The 26,494-nt window shown below is 32.2% G+C and overlaps 3 protein-coding genes across 5 annotated transcripts in view; 2 read left to right on the top strand and 1 right to left on the bottom strand.

Moving 5' to 3' along the window:
* Positions 1 to 3,091: 3,091 nt before the first annotated feature.
* LOC126737787 (glyoxylate reductase/hydroxypyruvate reductase) lies at positions 3,092 to 9,353 on the bottom strand. The gene is made up of 2 exons (XM_050442833.1): positions 9,088 to 9,353; positions 3,092 to 4,039 (listed from the first exon to the last, which is right to left on the bottom strand). Exons 1-2 carry the CDS (start codon positions 9,267 to 9,269, stop codon positions 3,136 to 3,138), a joined length of 1,086 nt encoding a protein of 361 aa, XP_050298790.1. The 5' UTR covers positions 9,270 to 9,353; the 3' UTR covers positions 3,092 to 3,135.
* On the top strand, positions 9,041 to 14,376 carry LOC126737786 (activating signal cointegrator 1 complex subunit 1-like). Of its 2 annotated transcripts, XM_050442830.1 has the most exons (3): positions 9,049 to 9,189; positions 12,156 to 12,317; positions 13,089 to 14,376. In XM_050442830.1, exons 2-3 carry the CDS (start codon positions 12,283 to 12,285, stop codon positions 14,200 to 14,202), a joined length of 1,149 nt encoding a protein of 382 aa, XP_050298787.1. In that variant the 5' UTR covers positions 9,049 to 9,189; positions 12,156 to 12,282; the 3' UTR covers positions 14,203 to 14,376. The 2 variants fall into 2 exon arrangements, with proteins under 2 accessions (XP_050298788.1, XP_050298787.1); XM_050442831.1 differs by lacking the exon at positions 12,156 to 12,317 and having other exon boundaries at positions 9,041 to 9,189.
* Positions 14,377 to 20,677: 6,301 nt separating this feature from the next.
* The window catches only part of LOC126737161 (SH2 domain-containing protein 4A-like), a 61,985-nt gene continuing 56,168 nt past the window's right edge, over positions 20,678 to 26,494 (top strand). For both annotated transcript variants that reach the window (XM_050441922.1, XM_050441921.1), the window contains exon 1: positions 20,678 to 20,861. The gene's annotated coding sequence lies outside the window, so the exon portion shown is untranslated. The remainder of the gene's footprint in view (positions 20,862 to 26,494) is intronic.

The raw sequence follows: 26,494 nt of genomic DNA, 5'->3' as shown, positions 1-26,494 counted from the left end.
ACAGCCTCTAACTTATCTTTTCAATAAATCAAATAAAGTGAAGTTTTCCCCAATGTTTTTAAAAGATCAGTTGTGACTTCTCTTTTTAGTAGAAACGTATCATCCATTTTTCTCTAAGAGACCAAACGAAAACAAAAACAAAGGTAAGGACACAAAGTCACGGTCTCATCCAATCTATAACTTGTTCAACATCAGTTGTAATGTGATCTGTGTAGGTCTAGGCCTGATAATGCTCCGACAGGAGCGAAACACGTGTAGCTTTTAAGCTTTTTTAATAAATTATATAGATTGGATGAGACCGTGACTTTGTGTCCTTACCTTTGTTTTTGTTCTCTTTTTAGGACAAGTTGTAAAAGCCAAGTTCTAAAGTATTGACCAATAAGCATTTTTAATTATCCTAACCAAAATATCTGAAGCAGTAATGCATGGGAATTTATTTACTTAATTTCAATCAGAATTTGCCCAACTGCAGCATGGCTTTTTTACCAGATGGATCAACAACTACCAATGTACTCTTGCTTTCACAATTAGCGGCAGAAGCAATAAATAACAAACAGCAGTTTGATACAATCATGACTGACTGTGCAAAGGCATTTGATAAAGTCACAAAATATTACTTGACAGGTTAGGTATGCTTAGATTCTCGGAGCACGCAATTCAGTTAATGAAGTCTTACTTTATTGATAGGAAGCAAAGGATTAGGGCGGGATAATCATTTTATGAAATATCTAACATCTGGGGTACCTCAAAGCAGTAACCTAGTATATATATAACCTTTTATTAGTGATCTGTCTTAAGTTATATTAACTTATACTCATCATGTGTCCTGTTTGCTCATCATTTTAAGACATTTATGTCTGTTTTCTCTTTGGATGGTTACAGCATGCTTCAGTGTGATTCGGAAGCATTGTTGCCATTGGTTTGATCAAACTAAATTGTATGTGTTTGTTCCGTGATAAACTTTACTAGAAGAATAAAATACATTAATGCCTACTATAATATACTGCTTATAAAGAACTTTTGAAAATCTAATCGCATGGACCTATACATGTTTTCTTTGTGACTGCTCTTAAATTTAATATTCATTATGAACATACTGCAAATCAAGCTTATCAGATACTTGACTTTGTCATAAAAAACACAAGTTCTTTAGGGATATTAACAGTATTATAAAATTGTGTAATGCTCTTCTAAGACCCCTTCTTGAATAAGCTTACTCAAGAAGTCTCATGAGTAAGCTGTTTTATGGTCACCATGATCAGAAACCAATATAAATCTAATAGAAAAGGTATAAAAAAGATTCTTAGGTACCTGTACATTAAAAAACATAGAACTTATCCATATATATGACTTCATACTGAATCATGCTCAAACATTTGAATGTTTCTGCATCTTTGGAAGCCGAATTGGAACCTTTTTATCAATAACTTAAAATATAAGGGACTACAGTTAGTAAATTGTATCAAAATATTGGTTCCTAAAATAAATTTAAGAATGCTGGACAAGGCATTTTATAATGATTTTACTGACTGCTCTCCATTTGGAAAAATTATGGATCAGTGTAACTTCATGCAAGTATTATAAAACATCCACTTGTTTGCTGGTGGTTACACCAAGGAAATTAAGGAATCTTAGTTTCTCTTACATCAGTGATATTTCTAAATATGGTAAACCTAATCTTAAGTTTGTTATATACATATTTGTCTTTACTATTGTGTTTTATTAATTTTAATTTCTTTTAATAAAATTACACCTTTTGCTGGAATGAAACATTTCAATGCAGCTCAATGTGAAATTATATCTGAGTCCAGTATATAGTGCATGTAATAAAATTGTTTTTTATAAAGGTAAAGACTTACAAATTATAGGTATCGAAAGTCTTTTAATCTTAACTCTTAAGTCTACGAATGACCCGAAGTAAACTAACAGTGACTATAATTTTTTTTTACAGTTTGTTCAAATGGCATACCCAACAAGCAATAATCTTAGTAAGGTTTTTTAATGTTACATGCATATAAATTAGAAAATTATTTTAATGTTTGTTATTGTAATAATACCTGTATTTAATTTCTTTAAAACTGTCGAGTTGTATGGCGATATAACGTGGTACTATTCCTGTAAGTTACATGTTACAGGAATAGTATATATCCGCATAAGAAACATGTTAATGCATGGTATTTTGGCACCCAAGAAAGAATATTATATATTTGGTATTGTATTGCAAAGTTTACAGAATAGAATACAGTATTCTATTCTACATAATATAGTATTCTATTCTGTAAACTTTGCTCCGGGTATCAACGTATATGAAAACAGCCCTTAATAGTATACTCTTGGCATTTTTCGGAAAGTTCATTTGTTATGAAAATTGACCTAATACTATTAATTACATGTAAATATTTTACTCAGATATGCCGGAAGTGAAACATTACCAAACAAAATAACAGAAACATAGTCTTTCTAAATTTACAGGGTTGCTGTTGCCCCAAACTTAAAAATATATGGGTTTTTCGTTTATTAAGTAAATAATTTAATATAAACTTTCGGCATATTTAATAAAGCTTATGACCTCTCTCGTGAGCGGACTCTTCTTGCATGGCAACATTAAGTATTTAAATAAATTACGCATTTCCAAAATTTAATTTTGAACGTTTGCAAAACCAATAATTATTTGCTGTACCTGCTGACTTGCTGCACCCTAAATCGATTTTTTTTTTAGTTTTTACCAGAACTGCTTGGTCCCTATATAATTACTCCTATATTGGTATTTACAAAAACAGCAAAATTGTTTATTAGATTAAAAGTCTACAATTGAAATGCCTTCACTAAGACCTAGAAAAATAGACAATTTATGGGACCGAACGCCTTCGACCTTCCTGCGACCTCTCGTCCGATTCTTATTAGTTTAGTTCCGATGCTATTAGTTTTAGTACAAATCCAAAGGGGCTTCCACCTAGTCCAACTGCCATTTTTCGACCCTTTGGCTTTATGTGCTCACAGTCTTGCAGCATAAGCTATATACGTACGGTTTTCCTACCGCTAAAGCTACACACCTAATTCTGAATTAGAAAACGAAATAAAAAAAGTGTAGTTATTCATTTTAATATTTATTGACATATAAACTGGTATTCAATTTCAAACGACTAATTCTGTAGGCATGGGTTGATTTTGTAAAGCTGCCAATATATTTTTTGCTGTAAGAATGGCCATCGAGTTTCTTGTGCCAGTACATGCGCTCCCAATATGTGGCAGTATTACACAGTTTTTCAACTTAAATAATGCATGATCTACTGGCAAGGGCTCCGGAGTCATGACGTCAAGTCCTGCGCCCCATATGGTTTTATTTTTTAAAGCTTTTACTAGAGCCTCTTGGTCCACAATCGCTCCTCTACTGGTATTTACAAAAACCGCAGTTTTCTTCATCAGATTAAAAGCCTGTTCATTAAATATGCCTTCAGTATCCGGCGTTAAGGCACAATTTACGCTGACAAAATCACTTTCGGCCAGGAGTTCGTTGAAAGAAGCCTTTATAGCGCCAATTTCGTTTGCTTCTTTAGCTTTATCTGACCTGGAAAAGTAAAGAATCTTTTTGGGGCCGAAAGCTTTCAACCTTTTGGCGACCTCTTGTCCGATTCTTCCATATCCAACTATTCCCACGGTGGATCCTTTTAATCCGGGTCCGCACATCCAGAAGGGTTTCCACGCGCTCCAACCTCCAGTTCTAGCTTCTTCGTTAGCTTCCAGAAGGCGTCTGCTAGTAGCCAAAAGCAATGCGACCGTTAATTCGGCCGTGGCATCGGTTAAAACGTCTGGAGTATACCCCATTTTTATGTTTCGTTTTTTTATTTCTGCTACGTCCATATGGTCGTAGCCCACTGACATTGTGGCAATCACTTTTAGGTTTTTACCTGCACGATCGAGGAGTTCTGAGTCTATTTTATCTGTAAGCATACAGAACAGACCTGATACCTGATTGACCTTCTGAAGAAGTTCTTCTCGAGGCACTGGGTCGTTGCCTCTCCAGTATGAAACGTCACAACTAAAAGATACAATATATAAGTTTAATAAATAGTTTGATTTTTTTTTAATTAGTGAAGCAGGTTCAAAATTAATTGTTAAACAAGTACTCATTTGAAAACACTATACAAGGCGTAATTCAAATTTGCCTCTCACTATTATTAGAATTTTGGTAGCGTATAAATTATATGGGTGTTTAATTTTGTTTGGCTTAAAGATATTTTAAACCAATGAAACTGTCTGATGTTTCAACACTAATTTGTTTATGTTGATAGGGCACAAAAATCATTGTTCCAGTTTAATCAAGCTCTTTTACGGTTATCGGGATCCCAAGTGAGAAGGAAACTTGGTACTTCTAGTGTACAGGTTGAAGATGACTCTGGTCGTCCGATAGGTATTTGCTGTTTTAATTTTTTATAAATTAATGAGCGTTTTTTTATAATATTGGATAGGCATTTTAAATCATAGGGACTTGTCTGAAGACCATGTTCACCCATCAACAAATAAAGTGCACCTTCAGACCATCCCCAACCCAACACTCGCCATGCTATAACAAAATACATAAATGAGACTTAAGTATGCTAAAAGTATGAAAAACATTTATTTTTCATACATAATTATAAAAAAATATAAAAAGGAATAGAGCAATCTTATATACCGATTCAAAAGCATCAGCGATTTGGCCCTTAGTCTACTTTATTGATTATTGAGTAAAATTTGTAAAAATAAAACACGTTCTTTTACTAACGAAAAAGAACGTCTTTTATTGTCACAAATTTTACTCAATAATCAATAGGTTATGGGCCCAGACTACGTGAAAAGTCTGCGGAATTGAGTGAAATAAGTGTAGGACAATTTTGTGTGGTAAAAAAAAAATTGTCGAAAAGTCCGGTGAAAATAAAGTGTCGAAAAGTGAGGTTACGTATCCGGAAAATCTATTGAAAAATCCGTGATAATATAATGGCATCATCAGGAGTAGTACCATTCCCACAATTAAGTAGTAGCAACTACAATAACTGGAGATATAGGCTAGAAATGTTGCTAGATAAGGAAGGAGTTAGGGATGTAATAAAGGCAAGCCAGGAAGATTACAACAAGCTGGATGAAAGTGGTAAGGCTAAATTTGACAAGCTAGATACTAAAGCAAAATGCCTCATTGTTTACAGAATGTCTTCGAAAGAGAGAGCACTTTTTTGAAGCTCTATATTATGAAAAAGTTTCTAAAACTTAGATGCACATCTGAGGAGTTACAAGAGCATTTCATGCAGGTCGAAACACTGCTCAGAGAGCTGGAGGGAGCCGGAGCAACTCTCGATGAGAATGATAAGGTATGCTACTTACTTTTAACTATGCCTGATAGGTACGACACCGTCATAACGGCAATTGAAACTGTTAGTACTAATATTTCATTAGAATTTGTGAAGAACAGACTTCTAGACGCTGAGTTAAAATTTAAAGACCCGGAGAGGAGTGAATGTCAGCCTAATCACTCTGAGGCAGCCTTTTATGACAAAAAGTCAACTTCTGTAAAATGTAAATGGATGTGGAGGAGACCATTTTTTGAGGGAATGCCCTAAAAATGTACATAAAAGTACAGCCCCATCAAGAGGACCGTACAGAGGCTACTCGTGGAGAAGTAGGGGGCGAAATTTTAGGGGTGGACCAAAACATGCTAATTTAAGTAGTGGTGATAATGAGAATGCTCATAGAACTGATGCAATTTCATTTATATCAGAAGTTTTAAGTGCTGGGAACTCAAAAATAAAGTATAGTGACCGAGTTAATGACCATACAGTGAATTTTATTTTAGACAGTGGAGCGACAGATCATTTGGTGACTAGTGATATAGAGAGGTAGAACTAGAAAAGGAGATCAAGATAAGAGTGGCGAATAGAAACTCACTGATTGTTCACAAGCGGGGTAAGCTTTGTCTTGAACATTGTAATAATAAGAATGATTTCTATGCTCTTATTGTACCGAATTTGACATATAATTTACTTAGTTTTAAGAAAATAAATGAAAAAGGTAATCAAGCAGTATTTGATAAGGAAAAGGCTATTATAAAAACAAAAGGTGGTACTAATGTCAGGTGTAAGGCAATGGGAAATTTGTATGTGGCTAATTTTAATTTACCCGAGCAAATGTGTAATGTTGCAGTTAAAGGTGATATTTGGCATAAAAGGTTAGGACATTTATCTGATGGGTACTTGAGAAAATTGCAGCTTCCAGTACCATCAACAGTATGCAGTCCATGTATGGAGGGTAAAGCAACCAGGCAACCATTTGAAAAGCTGGAACTACCTCGAACAAAAGCAATAGGAGAGCTTTTATATTCAGACATTGGTGGACCAATTCGAACCGCCACGAGTGATAATGAGAGGTACTATCAAACCATTATTGATGATCATTCACATTTTATTTTAGTGTACCTATTAAAGAGAAAATCTGAGGCACAGAATAGTGAGTGAGAGAGCCAATCGAACTTTACTCGACAAGGTGAGGTCAATGTTTGCAGAAACAAATCTACCCAGACATTTAGTGCGGCGTATCAGCTGAATAGGTGTCCGACAGCAGCTTTAGATGATAAAACACCAGTTAGTATTTACTATGGAAAAACTGATCTAAACAGGCTGAAAGTTTTTGGTAGTAAAGTATGGGCACTGAAAATGCCAAACTCCGGTGACAAACTGGAACCTAGAGCAGTAGCAGTCAGGATGGTAGGATACAGCATGAATGGATATCGATTATGGAATCCTCAGACAGATGATATTACAGTTTCGAGGGATGTTAGATTTGACGAGAATGATACTCTATATCAATATGGAATGGTGAAAAATGAAAACCTAGTAGACGAGACTCTGGAAGGACCATATAGAAAAGAAAGTTTGGATGAAGTTGAAGATAATCAAGAAGAAGAAGGGAATAAAGAAATAAATGAGAAAGAGGATCAGAATGATCCAGGGGAAGCCACAACTGGTAGGAGAATATCCAAACCGCCAGTACGATTCGATGACTATGAGTTATATTTAACGCATTATTGTTTTTTGTCTGAAGAACCAACTGATTAGGAGGAAGCAATGAAGAATGGGCAAGGTTGGAGCAAGGCTATAAAAAAGGAACTAGATGCACATGAAGAATATTGTACATGGGAGCCAGTAATCCTGCCTGAAGACAAGAAGGCCATTGACACACGTTGGGTATTTAGAATCAAGCAAAATGGGCTTAAGAAGGCACGTCTAGTAGCAAAGGGTTATCAGGAAGAATACCACTATAATGTCTATGCACCTGTTGCTAGATATCAGACTATAAGGATCTTTATCGCATATGCTTTTAGCAAAAACTGGGATATTATGCAATTTGATATTCCCACGGCTTTCCTAAATGGAAATCTGAATATAGACATCTACATTAAAATACCTGAAGGCTTAACAGTGGATAAGAAGTTTAATGCAGTCAAATTAAATAAAGCTTTATACGGCTTACGTGAAGCACCCAGAATGTGGAATGAAAGGTTCAACGAATTTGCAGAAAAACATAAGCTGAAGAGGTCAGGAAATGATTTTTGCTTATACACAGGAAATGGAGTATGGCTTTTACTTTGGGTGGATGACATTATTCTTACAGGACCAAAACATATGGAAATTTTGACAGCTTTGGAGAAGGAGTTTAAAGCCAAAAACTTGGGAAAATTAGGTAATTTTCTAGGTATGGAAATTCAAACTTATAAACATAGAATGGGTATCAATCAAACAACAATGATTAAGAAAATAATTAATAAGTTTATCTTGAAGATTCCAAACCTGCTTAGATACTGCTGCTTATTTACCCTATAGAGAAATTATAGGATCCTTACTCTATGTAGCTACTATCAGCAGACCTGATATATTATTTTCGGTAGTATATCTTAGCCGTTATTTAGATAAACCGACGCAACAAGTATGGGTGGCCGCAAAAAGAATTGTGAGATATTTGAAGCACACAATTAATATGACTCTAATTTACATCAAGAAGTTTTTTGAGGGAACTGAAATTTTGGCGTATACCGATGCCGATTGGGGAGGAGATCAAATAGACCGAAAGAGTGTAAGCGGATGTACAGTGTTTTTTGATGGTAATTTGGTTTCGTAGATCTCAAAGAAACAAAGTGTTGTTGCCCAGTCAAGTTATGAATCTGAGTATATTGCTAGTGCTTTAGCAGCTTCTGAAGTACTTTACTTGCAGGGACTGTGTGAAGATTTTGAACTTAATAATGTGTCAAGTTCTTTAATGATAGACAATCAAAGTGCTCTGAAATCAATTGAAAGTTTTGAAAATAGTAAGAGGTCTAAGCATATTGACATTAAAGCTCATTTCATTAAGGATATTGTTGCTAAGGAACTTATTAAAATGTCATATGTTCCAACGAACGAAAATGTAGCGGACATTTTAACCATAGATAAGGGATTGTATAAAGTTTTTGTTACATGATTAAAGACAAATTTGAATATTTTAGAAATAAGCTAGATGTAAAAGTGTTTTAGGGACACAATATGTGAGTGTAATTTTTAAGTTGTTTAGATACTTAGATGTTTGCGCTCTGTCAAATATTTTTACTTTATACAAGTGTTACTTGGCGCTAGTTGTTTTGTATGTTCTTTCATAATTTTGTAATAAAGATTTTCATTCTTTTTCGTTAGTAAAAGAACGTGTTTTATTTTCACAAATTTTACTCAATAATCAATATACTTAAGTCCTTTTCTCCTTAAAAAGTAATAAAAAAGATTAGTTCATTTTAAACTAGCATAATAGTAATAATTTAATTACATTTATTTACATACATTTAAACTATATCTAAAAACTACAAGGATAATTTTTTATAAACATGAAAGTATTCCTGTGCTGTTCTATAGTTCACTAAACCAAAAATTTAAAAGTACGTCAGCTTATTATTGTCCTTTAGACACCTCCAGTTTATCTTTTATTTTGACGTTTATATTTTGAGGTTATGTAAATACGAAAAAACCAAAAGTATAATTAATTGAGTCAAAATATAAAGAAAATGAAGTAAAAAGTTGAGACACTAGTACTTACAATTGTTCCAAGAGTTCCATCGCTTCAGGATTGATCTGACTAGTCACATAAACCTTAGGGAGTGACATTTTTCCACCATAAAATCGAGATTGTGAGGCAAAGGTAGGTAACAGATCTCTTTTAACTTTAACCTTCTTGCCAACAGCACAAGCACCGTTAATTAGTAGCCGGAGGGAATACATTCAAAAATTAATTTAAAAAAAATTGCAAACATTAAACAGGGAGTTATTTAATATAGAATAGAGAGGTCAAGAGTTGAAAAATGATAAGAATAGATATGTTGGACAGTGGCGCCAAATTTAAATGTAAATACCTAGGATAGTTTTCCAAAAGGGTTGAGCATTTTGGAAAAAAGAAAATATTATATTCGTCCTCAGAATGTACAATTCTAAAGCAATTCAAAGTAACTGCACTATAATTGAATAATAAGATATTCTTTAGTATTTCAGTACTATATCTTTGGAATATTGTTAGGTTTAGGGATCAATAAAATAAAAGTCCAAACCTATTTAAATTTGCCCATGTTTCGCAAAATATATTTGCATCTTTAGGGCAAATTGATGTTACACTTAAGTCAAAAAATGTAATTAAAGTAAACATTTATACAGAAAGCTTTTTAGGAATGTGACATCAGACAATAGAAAGAAAGAAAATGTGCTATATTATGTAAGACAAAACAAAATATTGTGTACAAGCATCCTAAAAACTAAAAAATTCCAAATTCACTTTAAATTTCAAATTAAACAAACATAAACATCTAAAACATTTTACCATAAAATTTACACACATTACCAAAATTAATTATAAAAAAACATATTGAAAAAATAAAAAAAAAAGTCTTTTTGATAAATTTGATTAAAAAATAAGTAAAGCTGTCAATAAAACAGAATTTAGAGGAAGTGAATTAAAATATTTAATAGGAAACAAAACTAAAACACTAAAATGATGTCAGAGCACAAGTCAAAAGGTATCATTAAAAAAATTGTCAAGGCTATAATATGCCCCGGATAATAAAAGTGATTTTAATTTCTTTTTGAATTTCTTAACTTCTAAAATTTGTCTGATACATTGAGGAACATGGTTGTAAATTTCTTTGATAAGGTATATAAGTGAGTTCTTGGTGAGGGAGGATGTAGGGATTGGTAAGGGAAAATCGTTAACCTGGCGAGTCATAATACCAGTGTTAGAGGGAGGTTTAGGACATTTATGAATAAGAGTAGCTGTTTCTAAGATAAAAAGAGTTAGGATTTTTTGAGATATAAAGAGAGGTTTACAAGAATCTCTTAACCCAGCGGAACATAGGTATCTAACTGCCTTTTCTTGAATCACAAAAATTATGTTTAATAATCCCTTGTTGCTTAAACCCCAAAAAGGCAAGCCATAACGAAGATGGGACTCAATAAGAGAAAAGTACACTGAACGTGCAACTACCCCTCCCAGCTCATGCCCCACCATTCTTACTGCAAAGCATCCAGAGGATAATTTTGATGATAAGATATTAGGATATCATCTTCGAAGCGAAGCCGACCATCAATGGTAATACCAAGGAACTTACAGTTTTCTTTGTATTGCAAGGGGGAGTTTTCACTAAACATAAGGCCCTGAACGTCACACTTAAATCCCATAATAAAGGTTTTGCCCACATTAAATACAAGCCTGTTTGCAGCACACCACTCCGATAAAATCTTAAGATCCTTAAAAACCTGGGCTCTAACATTATCAGAATCTCTATGATTCCATAAAATGGTGGTATCATCAGCAAACTGAACCACTTTGCCCTGCAGTTTTAATGAACCCAAATCATTTACATAGAGCAAAAATAATAGTGGTCCTAACACTGAACCCTGAGGTACTCCAGATTTTTATCTGGAATCAGATAAAAATCCAGATACTGTGAACTCTTTGGGTACCATTAGACAGATAGGATTCCAGCCATTACAATGCCACACCTCTAAAGTAATTATATGTTTAATTAAATTAATTACATAATTATTGAGCTTAGACAGCAGTATATATTATACATTTATTTATTTATTTATTTACAAACCCTATATATCGAGTAATTACATATAGTAATTACATGTAAAGCCTATAACAGGAAAAAAAAAGATAAGAAGAAAAAAGTAAAATATGAGTCCTAAACTATGTCCCGATGCTCAAGCAACCTCCTAATTTCCTTAACCCAGATATTAAATATATCTACATCTTCAGAGCCATTTAAGACATTGTTACAAATCCTTAACATATTATTGATTGTAGATATAGTATTAAAATAATTTATATAAAAAAGCTCTTTATTAGTTATTCTTAATCTACTCTTTGGTATCTTAAAAGAAATGTATTCAATTATATCTCAAGTATTTAATATTATTTACAATGACATATATACAAATGACTGCCTGATTCTGCTACATCCGGATCATATATACAATATACCAACCCAATCCAACAATATTCCAAATGATACAATCTTATTTGGATCATTAAATTGAATTTAAAAAAATATTTCAGTACTGTTTGCACAATTATCTAAATGACTTTCTTATATAAGTTAATAAACTTTGTTGCCTACAGATCCTTTAAATTAAATCTATTTTGTACCTTAAATAAAAACTTTAAGGTATTTGTTTTTCTGGTTTTGTCTTTCTTAGAAAGAAACCTGTAATAAATATCTCTGAATAAACCATGCACAATATTTATTTAGTCTGCTTTCCCAAAGTGTCAGGTAATGTGGGTATGTGGTTAATAATGAGATTCTGCTTACTTAAATACATATCAATGAATATTTGTTATAGTAGTATATGAAGTTCGTATATGAAGGACCTCTATTGGATTTTATGATTTTAATCATTTTTCTGATACTGTTTAAAAAATTCATCAAAATATTTAAATTGAAATTTTTTATTTATGCTCTTTACAATATAAAACAGTTACACAAGTAATAATTTGAAAATATAGACACTAACACAATTTTTTATATAAAAAGTACTAAAAATGTGATGAAAACTCATCAAACACATAAAATGTATTTACAATTAAAATGTCTTATTTTATTTTTAAATCTGCAGATATTCGGCTCTTTAAGTTCCTGTGGAAGTGAGTGAAAGAATTTGATAGCCCAATAGCCTGGACCAGTTTGACACCTATTGGAATAAGATCCCCTCTATGTGATGTTTGGTACTGGTGAACTTCTTTATGGGTTATAAATTTAGAGATTTCCCTTTTAATAGGTATATAGGTAATTTTCTATAATAAATAGAAATGAAGCAGTCATTATTTGCAGTTCTCAAAATGTATCAATCTTCCCTATACCCCAAACCCCTCATCATCCTGACAGCTTTCTTCTGTATACCAGTCACTTCATATCCCATGCAAGGATTGCATATGACAGATGTGCCTAAGAATCAGCAAAGTAAGCTGCTCTCAAAATAACCAACGAAAATTTGTCCCTTAGGTCTCAAAGCAACAAAGATCAGCTGTTGGCAAGTCATTTATATATATTAAGAATAATATTGGGACAGACCCGTGAGGTACCTCAATACTGACCCCACTTTCCCACAACAACACACCCTTCATCAACACACAAGTCTACTTTCCAAATTTGATAAGTAAAAAAAAGTATACTTAACAATATAGCAATATATAGTCATCATATCATTATCATTTTAGTAAAAGCAAGCAATTGAATTAATGTAGACTAGTCCAGCTCAAAATATAACATTTCATAAAAGTGATTAATCTTAAATTCTTAGAAAGTCTTCTATCTCTAGGAGTGTATATAGGAAAAATGATTACATTTATCAACGCTTAAACGACCTTGGTTTTCCCCTCCTGTTTTTGCACAGGTGATTTCAGTAAAATTTACATAAGAATTTGGTATACTAGATTTGGGTACATTCAATGTCAGATGCAAATTTTTTCCAATTATTGTTAATTTATTTAAAATGTCTTTAGCCAATCATATTTTTGTCTGTTAAATACTATTTTTTTTTCTATTTCAGTATGAATTCTCACAAATCAAGTACCACCCAGTTTCCAGATTTTTTTACTACAAAAGGACCATTGCCACTGACTGTAACCCCATTGAAGTTTGGAAAACGCACCTATTATCAATCTTCTTTAGTAACTGAAAACGCAGACAATGAGCCTGATAGAAAACCACATCTTAAACCCTATATGGATAATGATGAAGGAATGATTGACTGTGGAGACATGGAAGATGACTACGATATAATCCTGAACAAAACAGGAAAGTTTCAAACTTCGTTTTATGTACCATCTTCTTTACTTTCTTTTATCATCGGTGTCAAAGGAGCTAGACTAAAGTCTTTACAAAAAAGCACAAATACAGAAATTAAAATCCCTAGAATCAATGAAAAGGGGGACGTGATTATTATAGGAGATACTGAACGGAAAGTGGCATCAGCAAGAACACAAATTGCTATTATTGTTGAGCAGCGGAAGCAAAAAATGCAACCCACTCATTTTGTTGCAATTCCTATAGAGTCTGATACAATTAGAGAAAATCTGCTTAAGTTTCAAGAAACTATTTTACAAATTTCTCCAAGAGGTGTTACGAACTCTTTATTTCAAAAACCACAAAAAGTCCATTTGACTTTGGTTGTTTTAACTCTGTTAGATGATGAGGAGCTTAAGTTGGCCAAACAAACATTAGAGTCTTGCTACCAACAAGAAATCCTAAAAGTTTTTGAAAAAAACAGCAGGCACAATGTAACTGTACAAGGACTTGAAATAATGAACGATGATCCTTCATCAGCTTACGTCCTTTATGCAAAAGTTCACATGCAAAATGCACAACTTTTAAGTAAACTCCAAGACATGTGTGATAAGATTTCAAATGCCTTTCAACGTGTAGGATTGGCTAAGAAAGAATACGATAGAGTGAAATTGCACATGACAGTGATGAACACTAGTTTCCGAAATCCCAATGAGGAACGGATGCCATTTGATGCTTCGGAGATATTGGAAAAGCATAAGGACTTTTATTTTGGGGAATTTGAACTAAAAGAGATTCAGATTTGTATTAGAGGAACTACTACGACAGAAAGTGGGGAGCCTAAGTATTATGATACGGCATTAAGAATACCTTTGTGAATATATTGGGCCATAAATTGCTTAGTAGTTTTTAAACTACACTATGTCTATTCTTCGCAAAATGTAATAAAAATAGATTGATAAGTTGTAAAAAACCCGCAGAAATAATTATTTGTTAAATTTATTTTTTGTACATTCTATATATTAAAACAAAACATGTTTTATTAAAAAAAACATTCTCTTAATTATTGTTTTGCACCATAAAGCCTCCCCTAATAAACATTCCTTACAGATTAATTTATAACTTTCAAATTTCTATCGGATAGTAAGTACATTCCCAAAAATTGATAATTTGATGCAAACAAATGCACTATGTTTTAAACTCTACATGTTGCTAATTTTTGCGAAATTTAATCTTCACCTGCTTAGTGGAGCATTGATGGGGAACAGTTTGAATTTAATAATAATAAATCACTATATATGTTGCAATTTTTTTGCTTTCTCTTCATACGTTTTTTATTTGGGATATAAGATTGATTTATTGGATGTTAACAATTTAGGAATAAGAAAAACTGTTTTTATGTAGTAGAGGTCGGTATGGGAATGTAAAATAGATATCTGAAAAATAACCTGAGGTTATTCTGAGTATATATAGAGATAACCTGCATGCAATTTGCATCATAAGGAATCACCCTAATAATTAAAAAACACATATCGGTAATATATGTTTTAGTATAATGTATTCTCAGATTGTTTCCAATAATTTTGCACAATTTTTCTAATATACTATATTTACTAAATAAGATGTTCTAATGCATTTTTTACATTACTTCTTTAAATGTTAAACTGTTGACTTTTTTTTTCTTCACTTTTAATAAAAATTGTTTGAATTTATTTTGTACATATTTTAATTATGAATAATCATATGAATAATTGTGAATTTAAAGAGAAACCATGCCCGAGTTATTTTATATTAATAGAATATGCCATTTACGTTATGGAATATGTTTTTGCAACTAGTACACTTGCATTTATGAACTTCGGTATTTATTCTGTAAGATAAATTAAGTTTGTAATGGTAGATCTGCTTTTCATAAATCGATGTTGACGGCAACCTATAAGACCTCTCATTGAAAGATATAAAGCGGAATGAAGAACACGTTCAAAACATTTAAAAAAGTTGTTGATTATTGTAAGGCCAATAGTATTTTATTGTTCTTTTTATGTGCTTATGCTTTTCTTTAAATTTAGTTAAATCTTGAAGATAAGTAAAACGTTTAAATTATTTCCACACACTGTTATTCTTTTTAGGATTTTATAATAATAAAATAAGCATGTCCCTGAGCAATAGCTGAGGAACATGCTTATTAAGACAGTAATAAATTTTCTCATAAAAGAGCTCCAAGGCATTATTACAATTTTTATTTACACTCATGTCACTCCAATCAATTTCGGGAGAGCTCTCATATAAAACTCTAATATCAACCCTCTAAAAATTATAGAAAATTTTGTCAATTTACAAACACAACACTTTTTGAAACTGTCGCTATTAAATCTTATGAGTAAAGCAGGGTGAACCACTGCCTCCTCAACTAGAGAATCAGAGCAACTTTCCACTGTGCAGAGCCTAAAATTAGATGAAATGATTAGAACTAACAATCTGTCCTGAAAATTTTTAATAGAATATATATTTTAACTCTCTTCTCCTTAATGACGCAAGTGGCGCCTCACGACGTCCCGAAGATCAGCAAATCTTCCAGAATTGTCAGCCGAGTATATAAGGAGCTGCGTCGCCACTGGGAGGTCAGTTCAGTGAACTAAAGTTCGGAATATTGCCGTAAGATTTAAATCAGACATAAATACCTTTGAATAAATACACTAAAAAGAGTATTTCTAGTAGTCGTGAGTTTTCGTAGTGTGAGTATGTAAATAAATTAGTTGTAAATCAACTGGACATTGGTAAAAAAATACATAATAGTGGACTATAATAAATCGGACTAAAATGCGTGAAAATGCCAAAGCTGCTGGATTTAAAAGTTGCTGAACTGAAAAGGGAGCTAGAGGAAAATGACTGCGATACGATGAAATAAAAAGCGGCTTCGTAACGCATTACTTGAGGAAGGCGATGACCCTAACAACTTTATTTTTGTTGGGCTAAGTTATATCGGTCAAATGTTGTTCTGGATCGATCAAAAGTCTTGAAGTGAAGTTGCAAGAAAATTCTGCCAACTTGGAACCCAAATTGCTGGAAAATTCTGCAAAGATGAAAGAAGGTTCGATAAAAGAGTTGTTGGAAAATTGTGCAAGAGTAGAAGGAAATTACAGATAAAAAATTGGTTCCAATACATTTCTCGTAAAGAATCATGGAACGTTTGGTGGTCCAAGCATTTCTAGATGGACTTCGCGATGGTGAAATGAGGCAGTACTTACTACTAGCATATCTACCTAATCCATATTTGTGATGCTGTAGATTTCGTGTTTTTTACCTTTTAAAAAAGTGTATGACCAGCATCTTTGAGATAATGGATGAATTTTTCGAGCTAACCTAGTAGATGCAGTAACGCGGAGTCTTGAATTTGAAGCTGCCAAGAACACGAACAAGAGCCAAGCTTGTGTCCGGAAAGTGATTCCAGAACGGGACGATTTTAAGGAATCGGTCAATTAGATAATTAAAAAGGCGGTTGGAAGACGTAGAGGACCGAAAATTGGAGTGTTGGAAACGTGACAAAGCAGGTCACGTAAAAAGACACCCTTCGGAAGGCGCTTGTTCAACTCTAACTCTCCACTTCACTAAGGAAGGTTGATGGTCGATCTGTCTTCAGCAAGGCGTATCAAAAAGATCCTGTTCAGAGGAGTTAAAGCTTTGTCAGCGGACAAAGGAAAAAGCTGCTTAGTTATTAAGAAGCACCATCGTCGATGATATCATGATACTTAGGAAAATGGATATCTTTTAAAGGAACAAAAGGAGGCGCCCGATATCCAGGTAGTACTAACCTGGATAAAGGAAGGGAAAGATCCAACTGGGAAGAGGTTGCCAAGTATTCTCCCAAGGTCAAGTCATATTGGCCACAATGGAACTCCTTAATTTTGGACGATGGAATCTTGAGACGGTAAATGCTACCAAGACGGCAAAGAGAAAAGAAGGCACGTAATCGTTGGACCTAAATGTCAAATTTCTGAGTTGCTAAAGGAAATCTATAACGGTGTGTCAGGAGGACATCTTGAAGTTACAAAGATCCTGTGAAAAGTAAGGGAAAGATTGTATTGGGTCAATAGCAAGGCAGACTTAAGGGACCGGTGCAGGAAATGGATCAGTACAACGTGGGAGGTCTCTTTGAACGAATTGCTATTAATGTTGCTGGCCCGTCTTTCGAATCAGAAAAAGGGAATAAGTACATTGTGGTAGTGATGAACTATTTTAGCAAATGGGTTGAGGCATACCCTTTACCAAACCAGGAAGCCTCCACTATTGCCGAAGTCTTAATAAAATAATGGATTTGCCGATTTGGAAATACATTCAGATCAATGATCAAATTTTAAATCCAGCTTGTTCCAGAACATCTGTAAGACGCTTTCAAGAGTCAAGAAAACGAGAACTACTGGCAAGATACCCTCAATCAGATAGCATGGTGGAACGAATGAATAGGAGTAAAAAGTAAAGTCTCTAGCCACCAAAGAGACTGGGAAAAGAACCTTTATTTATTCCTACTGGCTTATCGATGGGTCATCTATGAAAGCACATGCGATTCTCTGGCTCGAATAGTGATGGGAAGAGAACTTCGTCTCTTCATGCGATCGGAAGTTTGGTTGGCTGACAGGAACCGACGTTGCTGGGGAGGACTACCTCAGTGAACTGTGTAGTGTGTTGGAGAATGGATCTCATTTTTAATCAAGTGCGCATTTCCATTCAAGATGCCAGCGATCGAATGAAGGACGGATATCATGTCAATTCCTTTGGCATAGTAGAGGTATAACAGCAGACCGCAGAGGTACAACAACGGTGACTTGATTTAAGGATTTGTCACCAAATCTTCAAACATCTTAGTGTATTGAACAAAGTGCTAGAAGCCATCAATGACGTTCTTTATAGAATACAAAAGCCGAGAGGTAAAGCTCGAGTTATTCACTTTAACCGACTGGCTTCTTATTATGGAAACCAAGAAGACGCTGAGCTGCGGCAAATCCAATCTGAATCGGATTTGACATTCGATGAATTCATGGCTGCTCATAGGCGAAAGAGTCGGTACGGCGTGACCTGTGAAATGATGCAACTTGTTTACGGCTTCAGTCGAGTATGCTCTGGCACATTGTAAGGATACACAAGGATTTACAAATGTCTGCAGGAATAGCTCAAGTTTCCCGTAGAAAGTTCAGAAAAATTCAAGAGCTGCGTCGGTCTATCCCCAGAGTCGGGCAAGCACTCAAGATAACCGATGAAGAGACACAAGATAACGTAGAACAGACAGGTGCAAGTGGGGAACCTTCTGGAATCATTTCAGGACAAAATGAGCAAGTGGCACAATGTACGACGTCTCGAAGGCAAGCGAATCTTCCGGAATGGTCAGCCGAGTATATAAGTAACCGTGTCTCCTCTGGGAGGCAGTTGTCAGTTCATTGAAGTAAAGTTCGGAATATTGGCGCGAGATTTAAATCAAACATAAATATTTGTAAATAGATACAGTAAAAATAAATATTTTAGTAGTCGTGAGTGAGCGTGTCTTCATAGTGTATATGTGTAAATAAATTAGTTGACTATTTATTATTTTATATCACTTTTGGCTGTGTTCGTATTAATTTTTTATTTTTTTAATGTATTTTTTTATTGACATGTAACTGCATGAATATGACCAATTGTTGGTACTCAAAGTAGACTTTGCTTTCTATAAGTGACTTTCATTTATTTATTTCCATTTTTGCTCAAAAATGAAACAAATATACTATGGATGTACGAATTACCTTTTGGGATTAATTTTTTTGACCCACAATAATATTTCTTACATTTACGAACTGTCATACAGCCAATCAAACTATTCTTAAGGATACTTTAAATAAATTTCAAAATTACTTAGAAATATACACAGATGAATCAAAAACTGCTGATGGTACGGGTTGTGCCTTTATCATTCCGAAAATTAATATTAAAAGGAAAGACAAGTGTGAGGATTATGTTTCTAGTTTTACTGCAGAGGCATTAGCAATATTAAAAGCCCTCGAATTTATTAGTGATGCGAATATAATTTCTTCACAATCAGTCCAAAGTACACTTTAGTGATATAGTTCCAATTATTCGAAAGAGTTCTTCATAATCTCGAGAAAGAAAATATCTTGCATATTTAGCAAATACTTCAAATATATACACTTTAATAAAAGCGTCCCTTAGCAGTTATAGTATGGTTTCCAAATGTAACTTTCCAATATATTTGACCAACACCTTTCTTCACATTTCTAGTGGGTCATGGTAATTTTAATAAATATTTACATAAATTAGGAATAAATGACTCATATATATGTAATTGTGACAACCAGTCAATTGATAATTTGAACCATATTTTATTTAGTTGTAAATATAATATTGACGCAGTGATGTTTTTGCATAATAAATTGAAAGAGCTTGGCTTGCTTACTATGTACTTCACTTATGGCAAACGTAATTGCAGACGATAGAATGAAGTCTACTTTCCTAAAATTTTTGAAATTGTCCAAAAGGAAAATATAACTTGAACGTATATGCACTAGTTAATAATTGTAGCTACTTGGAGATCCCTTTGTTTTTTCCCTATTGTTGCGTGTGACCCTGTCTAAGATCCCTAGTATAAATTTTTCTTGCACTATTCCTTTTTTATACTCTTTTTAATAGATACAATGTCTACTACTACCCAATAGGATAATTTTTAAAATACTATATTAGCAACCTTTTCTATTATGAATGAGTTCCTATATTGGAACACGTGGCTAAATGTACCAAGCACAACGCCAAAAAACGAAAAAGTTCTTGTGGAAGTAAGTTAAAGAATTTAATAGCCCAATAGCCAGTTTGACACCTTTCTATGTAACTGCATGAATATGTCCAATTGTAAGTACTCAATTACAGGACTTTGCTTTCTATAAGTGACTTTTATTTATTTATTTCCATTTTTGCTCAAAAAATGACCTTCGGCGTAAGAAAACTGGTCTTCTGGCTTCTAATTTTGCATTAATATATATGCAACATGAACATGTGGTATTAACTGGTGACAGATATTATTTTGGAGAGTCTTGTGTTAAAATGTGATCTAAAACCAAAAAAAAATAGTGATCCTTTGATATAATATATGACATAATGTTTTAGCACATCCTACGGATGAGCTTTGAAATTAAAAAAAAAAAAACCCTTAACTCTTTAAAACGAAATCAAATCTAATCAATAACAAGTATTTTTGTTGTCGAGAATCACCTATAACGAGAATGGTACCCCACCCAATATCCGCCGATCACCATTGTCTTTACGGAATCCTGGTGCTGCCGGAGGAAGGCCACGAAAACGTCTTCTTTGGAACTGGAATAGCAGTTTGCATCAAGCCGTGGTCAGAGCAGGAGCAGGACTCCCGCTAGTGCACCGCTATAACCAGAGCGCTGCGCGCGCGTGTTTGTTGACACCGCGTTTTATCATCGTTATCGTGTATCATTCATTTTGTCTCGTGTTGGTTGGTGGTGGTACCTTCGAGTGACTAAAACAAAAGGTACTTACCCTTTCTTTTGTTATATGTATTATAATGACTTAAATTTATATGGGAAGAGCTTAAAGGCCTATCTGCAGTTTCTCGTTATCTACTGGGTGGTACCAGAAAGACGGTTCCTCTGGTTTAAATTGAAACTAAAACATTATTAAATCGATTTATTTATTTATCAATTATAGGGGCAGCTTAATTTTTGGACAAATTTAATTAAAAGACAAATAAGATCTAATGTATAGGGTTACACAGAAACTTGCGACTATTGTTAGCATTTTAATGCAAATATTAACAGAAGAAGATATCAATATATCTTCTAAACTAAGTCGAATTTACTGACAATTGACTGATCTTTAGCAATTTATGGCCATATCTCTAAAATTACTGACTGTTTTAGGCAATAATTCTAATATTTTCCAAAAAGTAAAAATAGTCAAGAATTTTTGAAAAAATAATGTTTTATTTTTCATTTATTATTCAGTAAGGTTAGTTGGAGTGTTTTTAATCTTATCCATATAATTCGGGCGAACTCTTTTTTTGGTGAAATATTAGATGGTTATGAATTCAGTTTACAAATTTTGCTGTTTTTAGTTCTCAGTCACCAGTTTTTCTGGTACAGTCTTATGAAGATTTTTAAAAAATTTAACTTTTACATATGGGTACTCTATTGTTTATGTATTTCTGTTTAAATTTGTTAGTTTTATTTTTTTTTAGAAAATGTTTACTTTGCATTTTTGTTAATATAGAGTTTTTTTAATCGCTTAAATTAATTGTACACTATTTTATATTTATTTTGACCTTGCCACTTGTGTGTAAACTGGGTGTTAAAAAACATCCAAAATAACACTTTTTTTGTTTTTAAGAATTGGTCTTTATTTAGATTACCTTAAGACTGTAATATTAGGCTAAATATTTTATTTATTTAAAAGTTGACTTTTCAGTTAATTGGTAGAGAACTGAGGCACAGTAAATGTAGTGCATAAATATTTAATTTTGAAAAGTGCTTATTCAAGTTAAACTGTAAAACATTTTAGAAAGATATACAGTGGTGCCGAGTTTCTCATTCTTTTAGTGAGAAAAAAATCGAAAAACTTTATGTAATATAGGTACCTAAAAAACACTTCAGTTTACTTTGAATATAGGTACTATTGTAATGGCATCATTTTGGCATCAGAGACTGAACTATACAAGGTGTTTAAAAATAAGTAGTTTATTTTACCTTCTTGTAGGACTCCTTAAAATAATAACAGAGATAGTAAAACCAAAGTATATATGTATATGAAATATATGAAATATATAGACTTTGGTAAAACATTAAAAAATAAAAAAAAAATAAGAATTTTAATAAACAAATTTTTTGACATTCTCATCAAATGCCATATTAATTTTTACTGCTTTTTGTTTACTGCTCATACAACTTTATCAAAATTTGTGTTATTACTGTTATTGTATGGTTTTCAGTACTAATCTTTGATTCGATCAGTCGTATCAATCTTTTAATAGTGCGTATTTCATTTGTCTGATTATTTCATGCAGAAAAATTACCCATGTTTTTTAAAACAATGAACTAGTGGACATAATACTTACCTATTTTAAATACAAGGGTATTTAAAAGAACAACAACTGTAGCTGGAAGAGCTGCGGAATCGGAAATTGAGGAGGTTACAAATTGAGAACTACATTTTAAAAATGGTCGTAGACTACTCAACAATGAATACTACAGCCCTATAACAGTTTTACAATAATAATTTATAACAGCTCAAATAAACCTTCTCATAGAAAATTGGCTTTTAGAACAGTTCGGCAGAAATGAAGATTTGATGAAATTAATTTTGTATAGAGACGAGGCTACATTTACAGAAGATAAATAGTGCAAAATTTCCACAACAATCATGTTTCTCAACACAATCTGCCACAATTATTAGAAGATTTTCTCTAAATGTGAGACATAATCTATGATATCTACATGATGGGGCTCCACCACGTTTTAGATGAGAAATTCATGAACATCTAAATAATGAGTTTCCGAATAATTGGATAGGGACGCAATGGACCCATTTTTTGGCCTCCTCGCTCCCCAGATTTATCGCCTTGCGACTTTTTCTGTAGAACTATTTAAAAGAGTTGATGGATTATGATAGAGCAGAAAATACTCCGAAAGAACTTCAAGAGCGTATTAATAAAATTATTGTGATTTAATTCGTGTACACCAAGATTGTGTGTTGTAAAAACGATTTAACTTAATAAAGATTTTCAATAATATGAAGTAATTCTCTTATTACACAACTTTTATATAGATGTTAAAAAAATTACTTAACTTTTAAAACACCCTATTAAATCACATCATACAGATTGATATTGTGTTTGATATAGTTAGTTTGTATTCTGTATTTTGTATCTGCTGAAAAAAATATGTTGCCTTCATTTGTGTTAAGAACGACCACCTTACGTAACTTATTTAGTTTTTTCTTGGTAATTTTAGGACCATTTAAAAAAAATGTGTTCAGTCTTTTGTGTACATATAGAGTGCTTTTTTATTATGAATTATGTTTAGATATTCAATATTTAATGATCCTTCTGAATAGTTTTTGGGGATTTTATTAGTGCAGCGAGATTGCAAATAGAACCGGCATTTTTGCCTCTTATCACTTTAGGTCAAGTCAAAGTGATAAAATTTTTAGGTCATATTTATGTGCAAGTGAAAGTAGAATAGAAAAGTAACCAAAAAAAAAATTTTTTTTGATTTTTTTTAGATTTTTGTCGGATATCTACGAAAATAATACAAATTAAAAAATCATTGAAATGGCATTTCAACCCGCATCGAATTACGCAACTTTGTCTCATTTTAACCGGAATTATATATTATATGGTTGCAGAGATTTTATTTTTTTTTACCCTCGAGTTTACACCCTTTATATACAATTATTCAAAACCCATTTAAATACGTTTACTTAGTGGGATATTAAAACTCAAACAAAAAAATTAAATGTTCACAATTTTGAAATCACTTTCCTTTTTTATTTTTTCCTTTAATTACACTTACTTTTTTTTTAATTAAAATTTCTAAAAATTGGTTGAGTATGTATGTATAATAATAGTATGAGTAATATTATGATTAAATTTAATTTAATATTTATATTTAAAACTGGTTTTTAAATTACAAAAAACATAAACATTTTCAAAATTAAATGTGTCAAACTTACCTGATTGTTTTAAAGAAAGTTGAATTTTATTATATCTTTGCATATACACAGTTCTTAGGCCTGGCGAGGAACAGCTTTGTTATTTTAAATGGAACACTCTATATAAAGTTTCTCATTTTTATTAAAGTGGAACACCCCATTTGTTATTAATTTTTACATTTTATACCATATTTCAAAATCTTTAGTGTTATAGAATACAACATACCTTAGCTGTTTTTAAAATATATAAACAGTTGAAAACAGGTCAGTAGAAAGATTGCGAATTAAAACGGCATTTATTGAGAGAATATTATGCATGTCAGCCATAAAGAAAAAATATAAATCCAAAACCAATCGTCCTACTAGCTATTGGGTTAGAATAATTTCATTTTAATAAAAATTAATTCCAAAAATTTTATCAGAAAAGTGGCAGTTTTTTGATAATTTATGTGTTAACCTTTTTTTTTATAACCTCATTCTTCGCTATTAATATGAGAGAAAATAAATATTTCAACCTGAATTGCCCTAAACACGACCACGTATTTACCTTCAAGCCCATCCTCAGGAATCCTTCTGATTTCTAATAAAATGTATTTTTAGTGATTAAAGTTTCCAAGTGATGTATCGAACAAATATTTAGAACGTTGATCTAAATTAAAAATTGCCATGAATAAAACACCTTGATTTAATAATAATTATTTTTGTTCATGGAACAAATACGCATAATATTTTTTAAATAATTTATTGAGTGTCGCATCCAGGATATTTGATATTTTAATTGCAATACCTTTAGAGAAATATTAGATTTCCTATTAAATGACTTATAAAGTAAATATTAACTTGCTTCTTTCGTACTTAACAAAAAAATTAATATTATTCATATATTTCTTTCTTTACATAACAACGAAGGTAAATAAATGTAAAACAGTTACATTTTGCGGAAAAAAACATCATGTAATTAGCGATTATTACATTTGCATTATTATATCACACATGACATTATCTTTATGGTGTGGCTTCATGCACGGGCTGGGAGAGTTTGTTCTCGCAAGTATAACCGGAATTTTTTTTATCTTTAATAACTGGAGGTACATTTAAATTGCTATCATGTAATAATAATAATAATTATATTACATTTGTATATATTAACAGTTGGTAATGTAAGGATCTCAAGCATTACTGGTTTTGTTTTTTCTTAATCGAGCATAAGAATGCATAATACAAGTTTTTGAAAATAAAACTTCAGAGAAAAGAAGAGGCAAATCAAATTTTTATAACAACTTTCAAAATAATTCTGTATAATTTCAGGAATCTTTAGTATGCATGATGGTATCTATGGATAGGGGACAGGCTACCTCCAAAAGATAAACCCTCAATTTATAAACCATATTTCAGATATCTGGAATATTAATATTTATAAAAGTATCTCAGAATTATAATAATTACTGCCCCAGGTGGTAAAATATTTCCTTTATTAAAATTCAATCACGAAACAATTATTTATTCGTAAATTAAACTAAGAATACCTACTTTTTATTTTACCTTGTCTAATGCTAAATAGGAATGTATGCCAAACAATATATTTAAAAAATAATCGCTACTTTTACAAATCAGTCGAAGGTAAAACTATTCAATCTTCTACAAACGTCAGACAATCTCTTAAGGTCAATAAATCTCGATAGGTTTAACCAAATACGTTAAACATGTTATTTTTTAAGTAAAAACAACAAGCGTCACTTCCTTATTCATAGAGTCATTTAATGACACATCGTCAATATTGTGTTCATATATGTTTTAACACAAACGATTAGAGATAATGTGGAGAATCAAATATTTTATATATTATTATATATAGTAAGGAGGTCATATATATTTTTTAGTATATACAGTATTTCTGCCGTCGCTAGATATTGCTTTGGAAAAAACGGCTGAACGTTCATTGTATAAATAACGAAGTTAAAGGTTCGTTATCTTCTGAATTATTATTCAAATCTTCGCTTAGTGCCTTTATGTGTTTAAACAATACCTCATTGTCATTCCAAGAGTATGTTTAATGAAATATATTATGTGTTTCTACAAGACATGCCAGGAATATAAAGTGGTGTACAGTCATTTTGTTTCTTATAATTTTTTAAAATAATTTATAACAAGAGTAAATGATTCAAAGTTGATTTTATTCTAAATGAAAATTAGATGGAAAAAAAATTGAAAATGTGCTTTATTTCAATACAGTGTGGTTAACAAGGTATTCTTTTAAGATATAATCCCTATATAATAGCTGTATGTCGCCTAACTGATAAACGAGATAATGCTTGACATAATATGCATTAACGCAAATATTTAACAGTTATATGCAGTTGCTTACTTTTGGATTTTTAGAAATAATTTATTGCCTTTTGACACAAAATATAAATTATTAAATAATAACTAAAAATATAAACAGGATAATAATATTTATTT

This window comes from Anthonomus grandis, chromosome 6, assembly GCF_022605725.1.
Source record: "Anthonomus grandis grandis chromosome 6, icAntGran1.3, whole genome shotgun sequence".
Classification (NCBI taxonomy): domain Eukaryota; kingdom Metazoa; phylum Arthropoda; class Insecta; order Coleoptera; family Curculionidae; genus Anthonomus; species Anthonomus grandis.
This window is presented reverse-complemented; position numbering and strand designations above follow the sequence as displayed.

Coding starts and splice junctions, on each gene's coding strand:
- LOC126737786 (XM_050442830.1), top strand. CDS start 12,283: ATGGGTTATAAATTTAGAGATTTCCCTTTTAATAG. Junction 12,318..13,088: donor AGAGATTTCCCTTTTAATAG/GTATATAGGTAA, acceptor TTTCTATTTCAG/TATGAATTCTCACAAATCAA.
- LOC126737787 (XM_050442833.1), bottom strand. CDS start 9,269: ATGTATTCCCTCCGGCTACTAATTAACGGTGCTTGTGCTGTTGGCAAG. Junction 4,040..9,087: donor ATGGAACTCTTGGAACAATT/GTAAGTACTAGT, acceptor TGTATCTTTTAG/TTGTGACGTTTCATACTGGA.